This window comes from Sturnus vulgaris, chromosome 13, assembly GCF_052056855.1.
Source record: "Sturnus vulgaris isolate bStuVul1 chromosome 13, bStuVul1.hap1, whole genome shotgun sequence".
Lineage (NCBI taxonomy): Eukaryota > Metazoa > Chordata > Aves > Passeriformes > Sturnidae > Sturnus > Sturnus vulgaris.
In genome coordinates, this window is record NC_142255.1 from 18,398,555 (window position 1) to 18,413,939 (window position 15,385).

Genomic DNA, 15,385 nt, shown 5'->3' on the forward strand with positions numbered 1-15,385 from the left:
GTTTCCCTCACCTTCCTTGAGGGTGCAGTAGTCGATCTTGTACTTGGTTATCTTGCCATTACTCAGCTCGGGAGGAGGAGGCAGCCACGTCACACGGATGTCACCAGGAGTCATGCTCGACAGGGACAGCTGAGGGGCTGCACTGGGAACTGGGTAAACAACCATGACAAGTCAGCAAAGACCAGAGCAAGACCTCAACATATCTCTGCAAGCTGTCTGTGCTCGTTGGAGGCTACTACCTTGGTTCTGCCACAGCCACTGGTGACTTGGTGTCTGTCCTGGGGGAACCAACACCCCACAGCCCTTCAGGGGTGTCTGGGGAGAGGAGATGCTGGACTGCTCCACTTGCAGGCTGACCAGAGTCTGCTGGCCCCAGTCACACTGCTCCCAGGGACCCGTGTCCAGGGCAAACTGGGCAGGGTGGCACACACCAATTCTCAGCTTGTGCTGTACTGTGGAGCCCGAAGGAGGCACAGAATCAAATGGCTCACAGATCCAAACTGCAGGCCTGGGAATCCTCATTCCCTTGAGAACCACAGCTCTGGGCTGCAGGCAGCTTTCATGCTTTTAACTCAGCCTTTCAGGCTTCAGACACACATACTGGACCACGCAGGTCACCATGTCAGGAGCATTAAAAGCACATAATGCACACGAGGTCTGCCAAAACCATCTCTGCTTGCCTCTGTCCTGCAGCCTGTCGAAAGCTGTGCATGGTCTCCTGTTGGGCAGCTGTGCTTCTGGCACTCTGCCTTTACTGCTCACAAAATGCTGTGTGATAAATGGTAAAATCAACACAAACTATTGGCTCTTAAGAGGTCTGACCTCAAGGCTGCTCCCACCCCTACAAATTGCAATAGATGTTTCTTCTGAGTTGAAATCCAGTCTGGGCCAGAGTGAAGCTTAGAGCAATATCACATGGATTAGGTGAAAGCCCTTAGGAACTGACTGCAATTCCCAAAGGATTCTCATGGGCTCCACCATCAGCCAGGTTATTTTCATACCCTTCACTACCCAAGCTGATGATGAGACTAGGGTGAAGGTTTAGGTTTCTAGGAGCTGCTACTACTCTCTGTAGCACATTCAGTGCTCACCATGAACCAGGCCAAGAACATTTCCTAGGCACCAGAACCCATCTAATCCAACGCACCATCCTCCAGGGTCTGCACAACGATGGAAGAGGATGTCCTGCTGGCCCCGAGCTGGGAATATGCAACCACGTAGAAGACATAGTTGGTGTTTGGTTCCAGATCCTTGACTTGCAGCTCTGTTGTGTCATTATTGACAGCAAACTGGTATTCCACATTATCTGTTCCTAGAGCCAAGGAAACACTGATCAGCAGGTCAGTGAACTGGCACAACACTCCTGAAAAACTCACTTAATTCACAAGGCCCACAGACTAAATCCAAGTTAAAAATCACTGTATCTTCTCCAATTTCCCCAGCAACTACATAGCCTCATCTCTTATATGAGATTTTTGGGCAGAAACTCCAATGCCTCAACCTTAGTGTCTCCATTTTGACTCAAACTCTTTCATCCATGCTGAAGCAGCTGCAGTTACCAGTTTGATTTTCAGAGGAGCTCTCGTAACAGCTCAGCATTGGCTTGCTGGCTTTTTTGGGAAGACAGACCCCAAGAAAGCCAGTGCCTCACTTCAGATTCTAGGTGTGGATAATTTAGTGATTCCCACTGTACCCAATGCAGCTGGTTAATATCACTGTTAATAATCACTGTTAATAATTTTTGCATACAAAATCAACATGAATAAAATCAGCAGTGCCTGGTTCCATAGAATCCAGACAACTCAGCTATGTGTGCCAATCAAGAAGTTAGAATATGTTGGCTATCACTGGCTGATACTGACTCCAGGAGAAAATTCCTTTACCTGCAATGAAAGGGGAATCGCCTCACACTTATCACTAGGGAAGCTGGGGAAGAAGGTCAAGCTGTGCCTTGTACCTTTGACACAGCTGTGCTGCTCAGGGAGGTGACACCTACCCACAGCCCGCTGGTAATGCAAGGAGAAGCCGATGATCTGCTCGCTGTTGTGCTCCGGCCGCTCCCAGGACACCAGGACGGTGCTGCTGGAGAGGGACACGGCCGAGACCTTCTTGGGAGCGCTGGGCAAACCCTCGCGCACGATCACCGAGAGCTTGGCGGTGGCACAGGCCATGCCCAGGCTGTTCTCAGCCACACACTGGTAGTAGCCAGCATCCTCCAGGCCGATCTGGTTGATGACGAGGCTGCCGCTGCTCTGCACCTTCACGCGCCCGTTGGAGAGGATGGGCTCCCCGTTCTTCAGCCAGTGGATGGTGGGGGTTGGCTCTCCCTCTGCCTTGCACACAAACCTGGCCGTGCTGGCTCGGGTGCGGGATATGGTTTCAGGAGCCTGGGAGATGCTTGGAGTAGCTGGGAGGAGAGAGGACAAATTAATGCAGGAAGGAGGAGGAAAAGATAGCAAAGCAAATCCCTTCTCCTCCCCACTCAGTGCTATGTTTTATTCAGTAGCAGCTTTGCTTACAAGATGGGATTTGCCAGGCAGACTCTAGAGGCTTAATTTAGACTCTGTCCAAAAGGAAAAATAAATTCTGTATCAATCATGTGCTGCGTTCCCTGATCCTAGGCTGTTCTCCCTGCTGGCTTCCAGAATACTGAAAGTTAATTGCTGGTAGAGATTTCCAAGGGGGAACCCTGGAGAACAAAAATAAGGCATAAAACGCTTCAGTAAATACCAGGAACTAAACCCCAAATTAAAGAGGTGACACTCCCACTGAGAGCTATCCCAACTAGGGCCTCCTAACTCTAACCTGGCTCCTATTTTCCCCAGCCATAAAGGCCACAAATCCTTGAGGACCTCCTGGATGTTGATCCATGGAATCCACAGCAAGTTGGTCAGCATTCGTTCCTGAGAATTTGCCTTCTCTACTCACCGAGGATGCGGAGCTCAGCCGCGGCGGTGACGAACTGCCGGGTTTGGGGTTTGTTGGCTCGGCAGACGTACACCCCAGAGTGATGGGGCTGGCTGGAAGGAATGAGCAGATTTGTCCGGCCCAGCACAATCACATCTGTGGAAATGGACTTTCCATCTGCAGGAAGAAACGTACACAAATGTGGGAGTGAGCCCCAGGCTGCCCTTTATGAGGGCTTGTAAACAATGCCAGGATAGCAGCTGGGGAGTGGAAAGACCCCCAAATCCCAAACCCCAGCCAAGAGGAAGGTTCCTGCTGGGACACTCCTCAGTGCTTGACAGCCAGCTCAAGGCAACATTGACTCAAGGTTTAGTTCAGACTGTAATAATCCAAAAAGTTCTGGTTTGCATCAAAATTGTCTCTGGGTGTGCCTGCAATGAGAGCCCCAGGAACAGCACATTCAAGGAAAAGCTGTGCTGACCCCATCACAAGCACAGACACCTCATCCCCTCACTCGTTCATGCAATGTCAGCAAGACTGTGGAATCACTGGCAACTCATGGGCTCCTCCTCCTCCTCTGTGTCTTGGATGTGAACCCAAGTTTACTGAGCTTCCTGATCCACTCCTTGTCCACAGCTTGGCTGTGAGGTGTTAGAAAGACACCTGGTGCTCCCTGGGACTCTGGTATTTATGTCAGAGACGTGGGCCATGAGCTGCCTTCTCCCCATTCTCCAGGCTGAGCACTGCTGAGTAGGGAAGAAGGAAAGGGCAGCTCCATATCACTGGCCAGAAGCCAAGATATCCTTGTACAACTTCAAGTAGCCCTGGGCTCCTCAGCATCACAGACAGGGCAGAGGCTGGTGCTGAGCACTGCATATTTTCAGCATCACTCTGAAATGAGAAACTCAGGGATATGGCATTGGTACCCCTGGGTGAGTGTGGAAGACAAAGCCAAGAGCTGAGGACAAGCTGAGGAAAGGCTTGGAAGTGAGGTCTGGCACAATTCTGCAGACTGGATCAGCCAATTTGTGCAGTACCTGTGCACCACCATGCCTTGTCCCTCTCCACCTGCAGAAGAACGTCTTCAGCACTGCCTTTACCTCTCCAGCTTCAGCTGAGCCTGGAGCTCACACAGAACAAACTCCCCACCTCCACTGTGAACAGCTGCACTGACTTAGCACCATCAGCATGGAATGTGGCTGAGAGCAGATCCTCTGCCCCCTCTCTGCATTTGGGGGTCTTCAGATGGCCTCACAGTTCAGTGGCTGCACACTCAGAGCAGACAATCTGCACACCCCGTTTGCACTGGAGCAGTTGGTTGGAAAACTGACTCCAGATGGTAACAATTAGCTGACACCACCAAGGCTGGCAAGAGCCAAACTGGCAACTTGGAGGTACATCCTTGGTGCTCCCTACATGACTGATGGTCCAGTAACCCAGCCTGCTCCTTAAGGAAGGCTTGGAAATAAACTTGTGTAATTCAGAATGACTTGCACTGTTATTCAATCCATTTAAATTCAACAGTTCACACAAGGAAGGAGACTGGGAGCAAGCAAACACTTGAAAATAAAGCATGGAAAGAACCGGTTCACCAATTATTCTCCCTCCACCCTTGCCTTTCTTTCTTACAAAAAACTTTCATAATGATAATTAACTTATATTATTATCTACTTTACCACGGGCATCAGCAGCTCTCAGTAAAGCAGTAAGTGATCTAGCATGGGAATGCTGAGCATTTGTAATTGTAAAGTGCAGGGGATAAACTAGAAACATTTCTGCCATAACATTTAAGCCTTGCTCATTTGATTTCTAGTATCCTCTGAGGGTTTTTTGCTGCTTTTTTGTGGGGAAGAGGAAATATTTTTATATGCTAAAATCATTGCCTGTGGACAAATCTGGGCTGAAAACCAACCACAATAAATGGTTACAAGGGAGAGGAGTCTTAAATTGTGACCTGGATTTATGAAAATGACTGTGAGCCTTTTCTGGGGGAGAATCAACCTCTGAGCTGAGAATGTCTTCAGTCAGAGCCTCTAAAACACAACTGATGGATGTGACTCTCAGTGACACTGGCATCCAATTTGTGACTTTGGCTATCAGCCCTGGGTAACATCTGCCAGCCCAGCTCATTCATACACCTCTGACGAGACCTAAGCAGCTCCTCCTCCTTCCATTCAACAAAAACCTCCCAGTCTCAGTCACTCCAAGGATTAACAGGTCTTATCAAGTTTTATAATCCTGCAAGATAATACAAGCTATTTCTCCAGTGCAATGGCAAATTCCACAGAATCCCCAGTAACCTTGGAGTCCAGGCAGGAGTAGCACCTGACCCCATCTCATGACCTTTACTGCTCCAGTTCACATGAGAAAGACTAGTTTAGATCAAAAGGCATCCAGGCACAGATCAAACAACTACAAATTGAACTGTGTGCTTTGTAACCTTCAAGATTTAATTAATAATTCTACTTTAGCAAAGACATCACACATTGTGACACCACCTGTGTCATTAGGTATCGATGTTACAAGCACCCTTCCTGTCTCAGATTTTTCCACTCTTAATAGATTTCTAGAATGTAGTATCCAACAGAAATTTAGTCCTCGCCCTCACACTCACCTTGTCGTATCCAGGAGACAAAGGGGGTGGGGTCAGCAGCTGCCATACACTCCATCACCACGCTCTCCCCAGCCACCACCGTGGTGTTCTCCGGAGCAGCGACGATGGTGACATCTCCTCCTGCTGGCTGGGAACCTAATGACAAAAATTTAAAAAAAAAGTCTGTCCTTCCAAGATACAAAGTTCCGCAGAAAAAAAGAGCAGGTAGATCCCTGTCTCCCCAGCTGCACTTCCCTGGGCAGTCTCATGTGTGGAAATGGCTCAGGCCCAGCCTGAGGAGAAAAACAGGTCTTGCTTTTATATGACTACGGAATTTTTACTAAAGAAACAATCTGCCCAGTAAAATTTTCTCTAATTGTGCGGGTCCTAATAACAGGATTTTCACATGGAAAACAAGTAGAATTTCAAGCCAACACCTTCATAAACTGTTGCTACATGGATGTTTGTTCATTAGATGAAACAAGACACCTCTGTCCTCAAACAGAGCAACACCAACACTCACCCTCCACCAAGGCACTGGAGCAGCTCAGAAAAAATCCAGTCACTTGGCTAAAGAAATTCTAATAGCCAGATGCTGGACTGTAAACTGCAACACAGAGAGGTCATGGCTGTGTCCTGGCCTTCACCTGACGGCACAAAGACAGATCAGTCATCCCACATCTGGAGGAGACAGTGCTGTGTAACTTGTACGTGCACAGACCAAGAGCCAACACTTAAATCAAGCAAGGTTTACAGGAAGGTCTCCAGGCTGCATTGCACAACGCCTTGAGAATGGGATGGGATATTCTGCTTGAAATGAACCTTCTGCCTGTGTCTGCCCACTGCTGAGCAGAGGTTAAGGGAAGGTCAAGGAAATGCCTTTGCAGCGGCCAAATTTCTGTTGTCAGATGAAAACAACCGGAGCACTCTTGAGCAGACCAGACTGTTCACGACCCTCACCAGTTCCTCCAGCTCTCTCAAATATCTTTAAATCTGGGGGACACTTTTGTTGTTGTCCTCATGAAGGGAGAAATAACTGTATAGGAGTCATATAGTACCAGTAACACTCAGTCTGCAATGAAAGTTATTGGCAGCAGGTCTCAAACAAATAAAAGCAGTATCTTTCTGAACTCAGTGTATCAAGATGCCGCAGAGTTCAAAACCCAAGAAATTCAGACAAGCTCATAAAGGACACATTTACCAGGACTGTTAAATATGGTCTCCTTACAGTCCCCAGCCCAAAATGCTCCTGACTGGGATACTCTGACTGGGACCCTGATTGTCAGATGCTGAGGGAGATGTCCAAGGGAAGCACCATGTCTTCCGTGCCCAGTTTCTTTACATGCTGTCCCCTGGCACCTGCTCTGGTCACTTCTGGAAACTCGCACTGGCCATTCATACAGCATCCAAACAACTCACTCGTATCTGAATTTTGTGGGGATATAAACCAGAGGAGCTTCAGCCTCACAGGCAGAGCTGCCTGCATGGCAGGAGGCCACACACGGCTGCACTGAATGTGCTGTGCTCAGCCTAGCCCCAGGCTCAGTGCCAGTCAATCTGAGCAGGGCAGTCTTGCCAAAGCATTGGTTCCACTCTGAAATGTTCTCGCAGTCCATACGTGTGTGAAAGGGATTTCCATCTCTAGTATTACATGAGCACAGTCAAAAGGAGCCAGGAGAGTCCCTGAGGCACCAAGGGAAACCGGGAGCAAGCAGGAGCCAGTGCTTGTCCAGCAGATGGAAGCAGAGACCGAGGAGCACCCACAGTGCCTGACCTGGGGCAGTGGCTGGACCACGCTGACCTGCAATCCCAGCCCTGGGCAAACACCAGCAAGAGGAGCTGCCCTGTGGCAGGAAAGAGCCAGGCCAGCTGTCCTCCTCCCAGTGGAATGAGTACCCTACACTGAGGGGCTGGTATGGACAGGCAAACCCAACCTCCTTCTGGGCTGGCCAGGGCTTTAATCCATCATGCCTGCTGATGCTCTCATTGTCCACATCCACAGACACTTTCAGCCTCACAGCCAGCACACCTGGCTGCAGCAGGACAACCTGGGGGACAGCACAGAGACAGGAAGAAAACTCAGCAGATATGGATTCTTAAAACTCACTGACAATAATATGAAAATCCTGGTCACTCTGAACTACTGAGACAGAAAATGGACTTAATGCAAAAAGTGGCATGAGAGCTTCCACCCCAGGCACATAAGCTCAAGGATCAGAGAAACTCAAGGCTCTCTGCAACAGCAGCTTTCTTTTAACTCCAGCTCGAGTTCAACAAAGCACTAAAATCCACAAGAAATCATTAGTCCTGCACAAGAACTGAGCACAGGTACTCCAGTGAGGCCCAGCTTGATGGGTGAGGCAGCTCTGCACATAGATCTCTACCCCATACGGCACAGAGGGACGAGGCAACGCCAGAGAAAGAACAAGGTGGAGCTTTCCAGCCAGGATTTGGAAGGAAACACATGAAAAAGCATCAAAAACAAAGGCAAAGTGTTTTATAGCAGCCATTGCAGGGAAGACCACAGTGCTGGAAAGACACTGGAGAACCCAATGAGTTGTGATGAGTGAACTGGGGAAAGTGATGCAAAGGAGCCAGGGGAGGAGCTGCTCTGTGCTGAGCAGGGCTGGATGTGGTCACACATCTCCAGCCAGCCCTGGCTCAGGCCCAGCTCACCCTGCACAGAGCTGAGTGAGCCCAGTCTGCCCAGCCTGGACACCAATCACTGCCTGCAGGGCCACAGCAGCTTCTGATGAAAAAGAGCAGGGCAGCAGCTGACACCACAGATCCTGGGAGCAGGAATATCCATGGTAGGACTTGCAGCCTACCCTGGGAGTGAGATTCTTTACCCAACACCACCGGCTGGGCAGGACATGGCTGAGACATGTCTGTATGCAAAAAGCTGTCTTTTTCTGCACTGCTGGGGGAAAAAAATAAATCTAGAGTAAAAAATAACACCAGCCAGATGGTAATATATTCCCTGCCAGATTTCCAAGCAGCTTTCTCTACCAAGCTTAAAGCAGAGAAAGCTGCTCAAACCTGACTTAAACACTCATGTGCTCCATCAGGTGCATGGTCCCAGGTGCTGACTGGCAAAGGCACTTTACAGGTCGTAGAAGCTTCACCTGAAGGCACTTGTCCTGTATCCCTTGGTCCCTGACAGCTGCCTGGGAATGCTGTCAGTCACTAGGAGAGGGGTTTTACCCTAGCTTCAGCCTTGAAAAATTCTTGGGAAAACATATTAATCCAGGCCCCATATCTGATTATTACTGAAAATTATGTTACAAACATAAACAGTTCTGCTTGCTTTCCCAGTGCATTCCTGGGTGTGTGCATGGATGAATGCCCCTTACAATTCTTGCAGACACAAACACATTTCTCACCAGCTTTGTATTCCATTGCAGGTCCCTCAGAGGAAGTCCACAAGTCAAGTTTCTCTTCAAATTGAGCCCCTCTGGAGCACATTTTTCCCTTGCACCTCTCTAGGCTGGTGGGACACAATGGATTGCAAGTTTACCCCTACAAACTGTGTTCCATTGAGGAGTTCCCAAGAACAGCACTCAGCTAACCAGGGAAATTTCCACACAGGGGATTCCAACACACATCAAAGAGTAAAACCAACATGAGGCTTTTTGTCTCCACTGCCATTAAGACAATTTCAGGTCAAGAGGGAATATTGTCATAACCAAAGGGAAAAAAGAGCTGCAGTTTCCAAGACATCTTTCACTGCCTGAACAAAACAGGTCAGTGAATGCACCTGCGCCATGCTGGCTGCTCTGGGGCATTAAAAGCTTTCACAGAGCTGCTATTTAAAACTTGGGCTTTGAGATTTCTCCCCCTCTGCCAGCTTTGTTTTGTCTCTCCGAGCAGCAGAGCTGCTCCAGGCAAAAGCTTTGCACAGCCCAAGGCACAACCCATGGATTCACATCATAACTCTCAATCACTGAGGCCTTTGTGGACTTTCTGCCCTTCTGAATCAGATGGATCAATTTTACCCTCTTTTACAGGAAAAAACACCTATGGAGTGCCAAGAATGGCTCTGGGATTACTGGGAGTAGTGAACAGAACTGAGGGAAATTCTCAGGGCACTGAAAGAGTATGAGGAGGCAGCTCTCTTCCTGCACAATTTGTTAACCCCTGCACAGGACACAACAAAGGTGCTACCACAGACCAAGAGCTCAGACTTACTGATCAGCTGCAGAAACATTTCAAAATATTGCCTGCAGTTTACTGTTTCCAAATGACTCATTACAGACTTCTCAGCTGATGTGTCTTTCTGCTTTCCTGTTATGAGACAGGGGAGTCAGGCCAAACCTGGGTGCTCCACTTTGTTGTACCACTGCTCTCACAGTGCCTGGAGCTGGGTTCAGGGCAGGCACAGAGGATTTACAACAAAGCATTTATGATGATGTGTGTTATAAATCGAAAAGGAGGTGGGGAGGGGAGCACAGGGAACCTGTGAGTGAGCAGCCAGACACAACTCAGCACACCCCTGAGGCTGCCCAATGTCCACAAATCCAATTGTGTCATTTCACAGTGAAGGTGAACTCTGAGCAGGGGTGTCAAGGGAGGCACCAAGGGGAGCTGCTTGGGACAAAGCTCAAAATGTTTATTTGAGCTCCTGGCTTGAGTTATAACATCCATCAGTGATTTCCAGCTCCAAGAGTTCATAACTTGGCTCTGCCTCTAATGCATCCATAATTCAAGTGCAATCCTCTCCCGCCTCCCTGCTCTTGTTAGTGCACAGTCTCAGCAAGAATTCAGGCAGTGCAACAGGAGGAAAATGCTTTTTGTTCAGCCAATTTGTGATGGTCGTTTGCAGTGACAAGAGGATGACTTCTTGGATGGGAACTAACACCTCTTTCCCAATTCCATGAACACCCTGCCTTGGCAAAAGTGCTGGAAGGTTAAACATGACCTGCATGGCGACACATTCAGCTCTCAGCTGTCAGCAGGTCAAGATCTGGAGATCTCTGACAATCAAGCCACAATCTTCTGTTCTGCGAACTTTCTCACCCTCTCTGGAGGAGGAGCATGAAACCTTATTCATCCCTGTGAGCCTCCTCCGGGAATAGATGCTAGCACTGAGCAGCTGTTCATTAGAGAAAGTCAATGCTGTCACTGCTGTTATTCTGCAGACAATAAAGGAGCAAATTACCCATTGCGAAGCACACACCTTCAAAAATGCAGGCACTGTGTTGGCAGAGCATATCCTACTCCCACTCCCCAGCTCTCTCTCTTTTCTTGGATAACTCACAGACCTCCTGGACTGTTAGGGAAGAAGCTGACAGCAACTGTGTAGGAGAAAAACATCCTCCAGACCTGCCTTTCTCCTCCCTTTACACTGCCCTGGAAATTTATCTGTAATTTATTTCTACTTCAGGACAGGATAACCAGCCTGCAAAATCTCTAGGCAAGATTGCCTGGTTGTATTCAAACACATGGAATATTTGCTTTGGGGGCAATATAAACAACGTCAGATCTCACACCTGAGCAAGTTTAGCAATAGGCATTTCTTCTTTTCTAACTGTTCTCACCTGAAAATGGCAAGGCACAGCTTTGTAAACGGGAAAGCGAAAAGGATTGGCACATGGGACTTTTCATAAGGGACTAGAGATGGTGAGTGGTGCCCTTTTAACACCCTAAAACAGGCGCTCCCAAGTGTCCCAAGTCAAAAACTGCCTCCTCTTATCCCCAAATGCAAGCACGTATCCTTTCTGAAACTTACCATTTACTTTTTGGGGTTTTTCTCCCACCTTTGCTATATCAGTGCCTGTGGCAGTTTGGATCCAAGTTCTGTTATCCTGTCATTGAAGGATAGGATGACTTTTGGTTATAGGATTATGGACTCAATTCAAAACTTTAGTGCTCTCAGAACTCCTCCTCTGCAGCCTTTGGTTCCCAGGCCTTGCAGGATGCTTCAGGTGTGTGCCTCAGCAAACAACAGCATGGACAGTGCTTTGATACTGGTACTGCACAGGTTGTCCCAGCACAATGTGTCAGCACCAGTGCTCACAGAAATGTTCCTTTCCTTTCCCTTCCCAGGCACCTGTGGAGTGTTTGAGTCAGCACACAAGTCATCCAGGAAGGGAAGTTGAGAAGGAACTCAGCTTCCACTGCTCAGTGTATTGGAGTAAAAGGTTATTTCTGCCCTATAACACAGATGAGCTCAATAAATCAGTTTTGTATTGTCTTTTTACTTCATGCCTTCCAAACGTTTTGCAAGCAATTATGCATTTGTCAATGCAAACATTGAACTGAAAAGCTGAACAGGGAAAAATTTATCTCCATGTTTTGGAATGGGGAATCTCTCTTCCTCCTTACAAAGATGGTGCTGCAGCAGAATAGTGACATATCCTGTCATCTTTAAAGCAGCACACAAAGAAACATATGTGATTAAAACACAGAAGTTTAATCACTTTTTAGTGCTATTAAAAGACCTCCACACTCACCATTTGTATGTCAAACTATAATTCCAAAATTCCCAACAAAAAATCAGCAAACAGATCCTAAAATATATGGTCCAACCACTTCACAAAACCTGCTCGTCTGCTGTTTGCATATATGCAAAAACAAGAGAATTTAAAAGATTAAATACACTTCTCTGAATTAAAAAAGATGCAGAGAGATTAATTAGTTTGGATGAGGAGTGTCCATTTACTACCTGGACCACCACCTGCCACAGCTTCTGGGGTCTCTCCACAGAGTTTAGCAGGAGAAGCTGCTCTAGGAACAGCTTCTCATTTGGCTTGAGAAACAGCCTGCCCATTTTCCCCCAGTTCCACGTCTGTGTCTGGAAGCCCTGGGAGCACATGGATCCCAGTCCAGACAGGCAAAGGGGCCATCAGGCAGTCCTCTTTCATTCCTCTCAACTTCTTTATACAGCTGACAGATTTCAGCTCAGAAATTAAATCCTTTAATGTACTAGCTCAGCCACAAGCTGACACCCTGAACTCTCTGTAACCAGAAGCCCAGAGAGAGTGGCAGGTTTCCAGGAATTGCTTTGGATTTTAGGGGGGCTCTTTCCCCACTCCCCAAACCCTTGATCCTTCAGTCCATGGAGTTTTGTAGGTCCAGGGTACATTTAGCTCTGCTACAAAGCAGTCAGAGCGTGCTTTGCCCACCACTCCAGCTCCTGTAAAGCTGTCAACATTGGCTCTCTGTTTGCGTACATGCATTTGGAACTGCTCCTCATCACGCCAAAAGGGACGGGAGCCAGCCAGACTGCACGACGCATTCCTGCTCGCTTCCCCAGAGCGCTTGGAAGCGCCTCCATTTGCACCGCCCCGAGCCGGAGCCAGGCAAAATAAACACGAGGGGCTGTGCCGGCAGCTGCGGCCAGGCGGCCCCACTGCACAGAGCTCTGAGAACTGGGGCTCTTCTGGCTTCTGCCACAGCACAAAGGGTTGCACACCTCAGGACTTCAGGCATCTCAATGCTCAGAAGCCTGAAGATACATCACAGAGCGTTTCTGGGAGGCAGAAGCAGCAGCCCACGGAGCTGGAATGTGGCAGAGGCAATAGGAAACCCCAGCTCAGGAAACAGTGGATGCTGAGCCCTAACAGAATGTCTGTGTTGGAGCAGCATTGATGGTGTCATCATTTTAGATAGTAACTACCGATTAGTAAGATTGTCTTGGAACATTTTCACGGACTTTTGTGCAAACAAATTCCCTATAAGAAAGTCGCTCAGTGTACAGAGGGAGTTGAGCATCCAGATCAGGTGAGAGGCCAACAAAGAGAAGTGAAGAAAGGAGCAGACATACCTGAGTGTCCCAGTGTGGAGAACAGCAGAGCAGCCTCCCTGCCCCAACCCTAAGAAGCAGACAGCTTATATTTCTCAAGCTGAGCCCTTAAAGCACTGCAGTCTCCAGCCATTCCCAAGCAGCTGCCAAAAACAGGGACTAGAAAAACAAGGACTGCAAGAGGCTGTTTTGTAAAGTCACCACTGAAAGAGGAACCTCCACAGTACACCAGGAATGTCTCACAGCTGACAACCAGTCAGGATGATGTCCCAGCTTCCCTGCTGGACCAGGCTCTGGTCCAGTAGTTCAAGACAGTCTCCCATGGTCTCTGTCACTAACTCAGTGTGCTGCTCTGGGCACATCTCTGTGTCTCTGGGACTCCATCTGCTCACGGTTCAAAACACAACTATCCACAGAAGTGAAGGTGTAAAAGTAATAGCCAGAGAGCATCAGAAGACCCTTAACAAGAGCCACAGTATCCATGACTTAAATATAAACACCTCCCAAATCAGTAAATATGAAATGGCCCTGGGGACATAAGCTTGCCTGCCTCTGGGATTCAGTGGGAACATCCTCATGCCTTTTTAACCATCATTACACCAGCTCTGTGTCATTATCCTAAGGCAGCACACCACCTTCCAGGATGATACATAAGGAACCTTCAAGAAAAAAAAACCAAACCTGTAAGGCTTTTTTTTTTTCCTTTTGCAGAGAATTGACACAGAGACGTGGTCAACAGAAGACCATTCTGGCTCACAAGTCACCCTGAAACTCCTCCTTAATCACCTTGCCTCAGTGACTGGAGCCATTTCACTCCAGTTACTTCCTCCTCGTGCTCTGAGGCTGATGTTTCCCAGGGCCTGACACTTATTTCATCAGCTCTATTTGCAATTCAGATTTATTTGTAACATCAGATCCATTTGCAATTCAGGCACATCCAGCGACAGCAGAAAGGGACGAGGCTGGAGGCTCTGGACTGCACAGGAGGGCACAACCTGTTTTTCCTCTGTGACCATGGCTCCTGCTGTGCCCCATTCCCTCTGCCAGAGCAGCCATCCACTGTCCCAAGCAGGTTTGCAAAGAGGAACATTTTGGGAAGGGATCTTGCAGTGGGGTGTCCCTGATGCCAGGTACACAAAACGCTTCTCACAAGCGACGCTGTGAACACACAACACGCTGGGAGCCCACAGTAACACAGTCTGGCAGCAAAACGAGACTGCCAACTTGGAAGGGAGAGCTAAAAGCAGATGGATGCATCTGCATTCACTCAGGACAATGCAAATCTGCTTTTCTAGGAAAAGTCCGGAAGAAAAGCTGGCTTTCCATGGGGAAAAGCCATCACTGATACCCACAAATTCTGTCAAAACCCTTTGGCTGGACATTTACTGGGGGTGCCACAGAGAACCCTGATGGATGGCTGTGCATTAAGGCAGTGTTTGATGACACCACCTGCCCCTCCTTATCCCATCCTTCCTCTCTCTTCCTGCTCCTCATTCTTGTCCACAATCTTGGCACTGCCTCCTGCCTGCACGAAAAACAGAGCTGGGCAAGAACACCTCTGATACTGAAGGCAAACTCCCAGCTGTGTTCTGAGGGATCCCTGGCATCCAAGATATCCCTGTGAGGGCTTGAAGCAGCACAGCTCTGCTCCTGACTCAGCTTCCCCAGTGATCCAGGCCCACTCCTCCCATTCCTGTTCCTCAGCACCCCTGTAGGTCCTGGTGGGTCTTGGAGACAGGGACATGTCTGTCCCATGTCAAAAGCAATGGGATTAGACACCACCATGAGCTTTGCTATGCCTCCAGACACTTCCAACATCCTCACTCCAGCTGCTGGATGCTGTCAGTGCCAGAGGGCACTGCCAGCCCTCGACCTCAGAGAGCTGCTGAGGCACAGCTGTAACACCAATGATTAATAATTAACTAGTGTCATCAGGAGCCCAACCACATCAACCTTCCTGCCCCGCAGCCCATTGCAAGCTGCTGACCTAATTATGGTCTGAATTCCTAGCTCCTTTCCAGCCTCCCCATGCAGGCATAACCTGTCCCATACACCCTCCAGGACAGGCCAGGTGTGATCTCAGTGCAGATGTGCTGATGCTCCACAGGACTGTAGCACCACCAAGGGACTCTGAGGAGCCT

The 15,385-nt window shown here is 48.6% G+C and overlaps 1 protein-coding gene across 4 annotated transcripts in view; it reads right to left on the bottom strand.

Moving 5' to 3' along the window:
* Positions 1 to 15,385, bottom strand: part of IGDCC4 (immunoglobulin superfamily DCC subclass member 4) — an 87,102-nt gene that overhangs the window by 23,998 nt on the left and 47,719 nt on the right. For all 4 annotated transcript variants that reach the window (XM_014874610.2, XM_088172686.1, XM_088172687.1 and 1 more), the window contains exons 5-9: positions 5,522 to 5,656; positions 2,929 to 3,084; positions 1,997 to 2,407; positions 1,148 to 1,312; positions 12 to 149 (exon numbers count right to left, since the gene is read on the bottom strand). In XM_014874610.2, the coding sequence (XP_014730096.1) occupies positions 12 to 149; positions 1,148 to 1,312; positions 1,997 to 2,407; positions 2,929 to 3,084; positions 5,522 to 5,656 (1,005 nt within the window). The remainder of the gene's footprint in view (positions 1 to 11; positions 150 to 1,147; positions 1,313 to 1,996; positions 2,408 to 2,928; positions 3,085 to 5,521; positions 5,657 to 15,385) is intronic.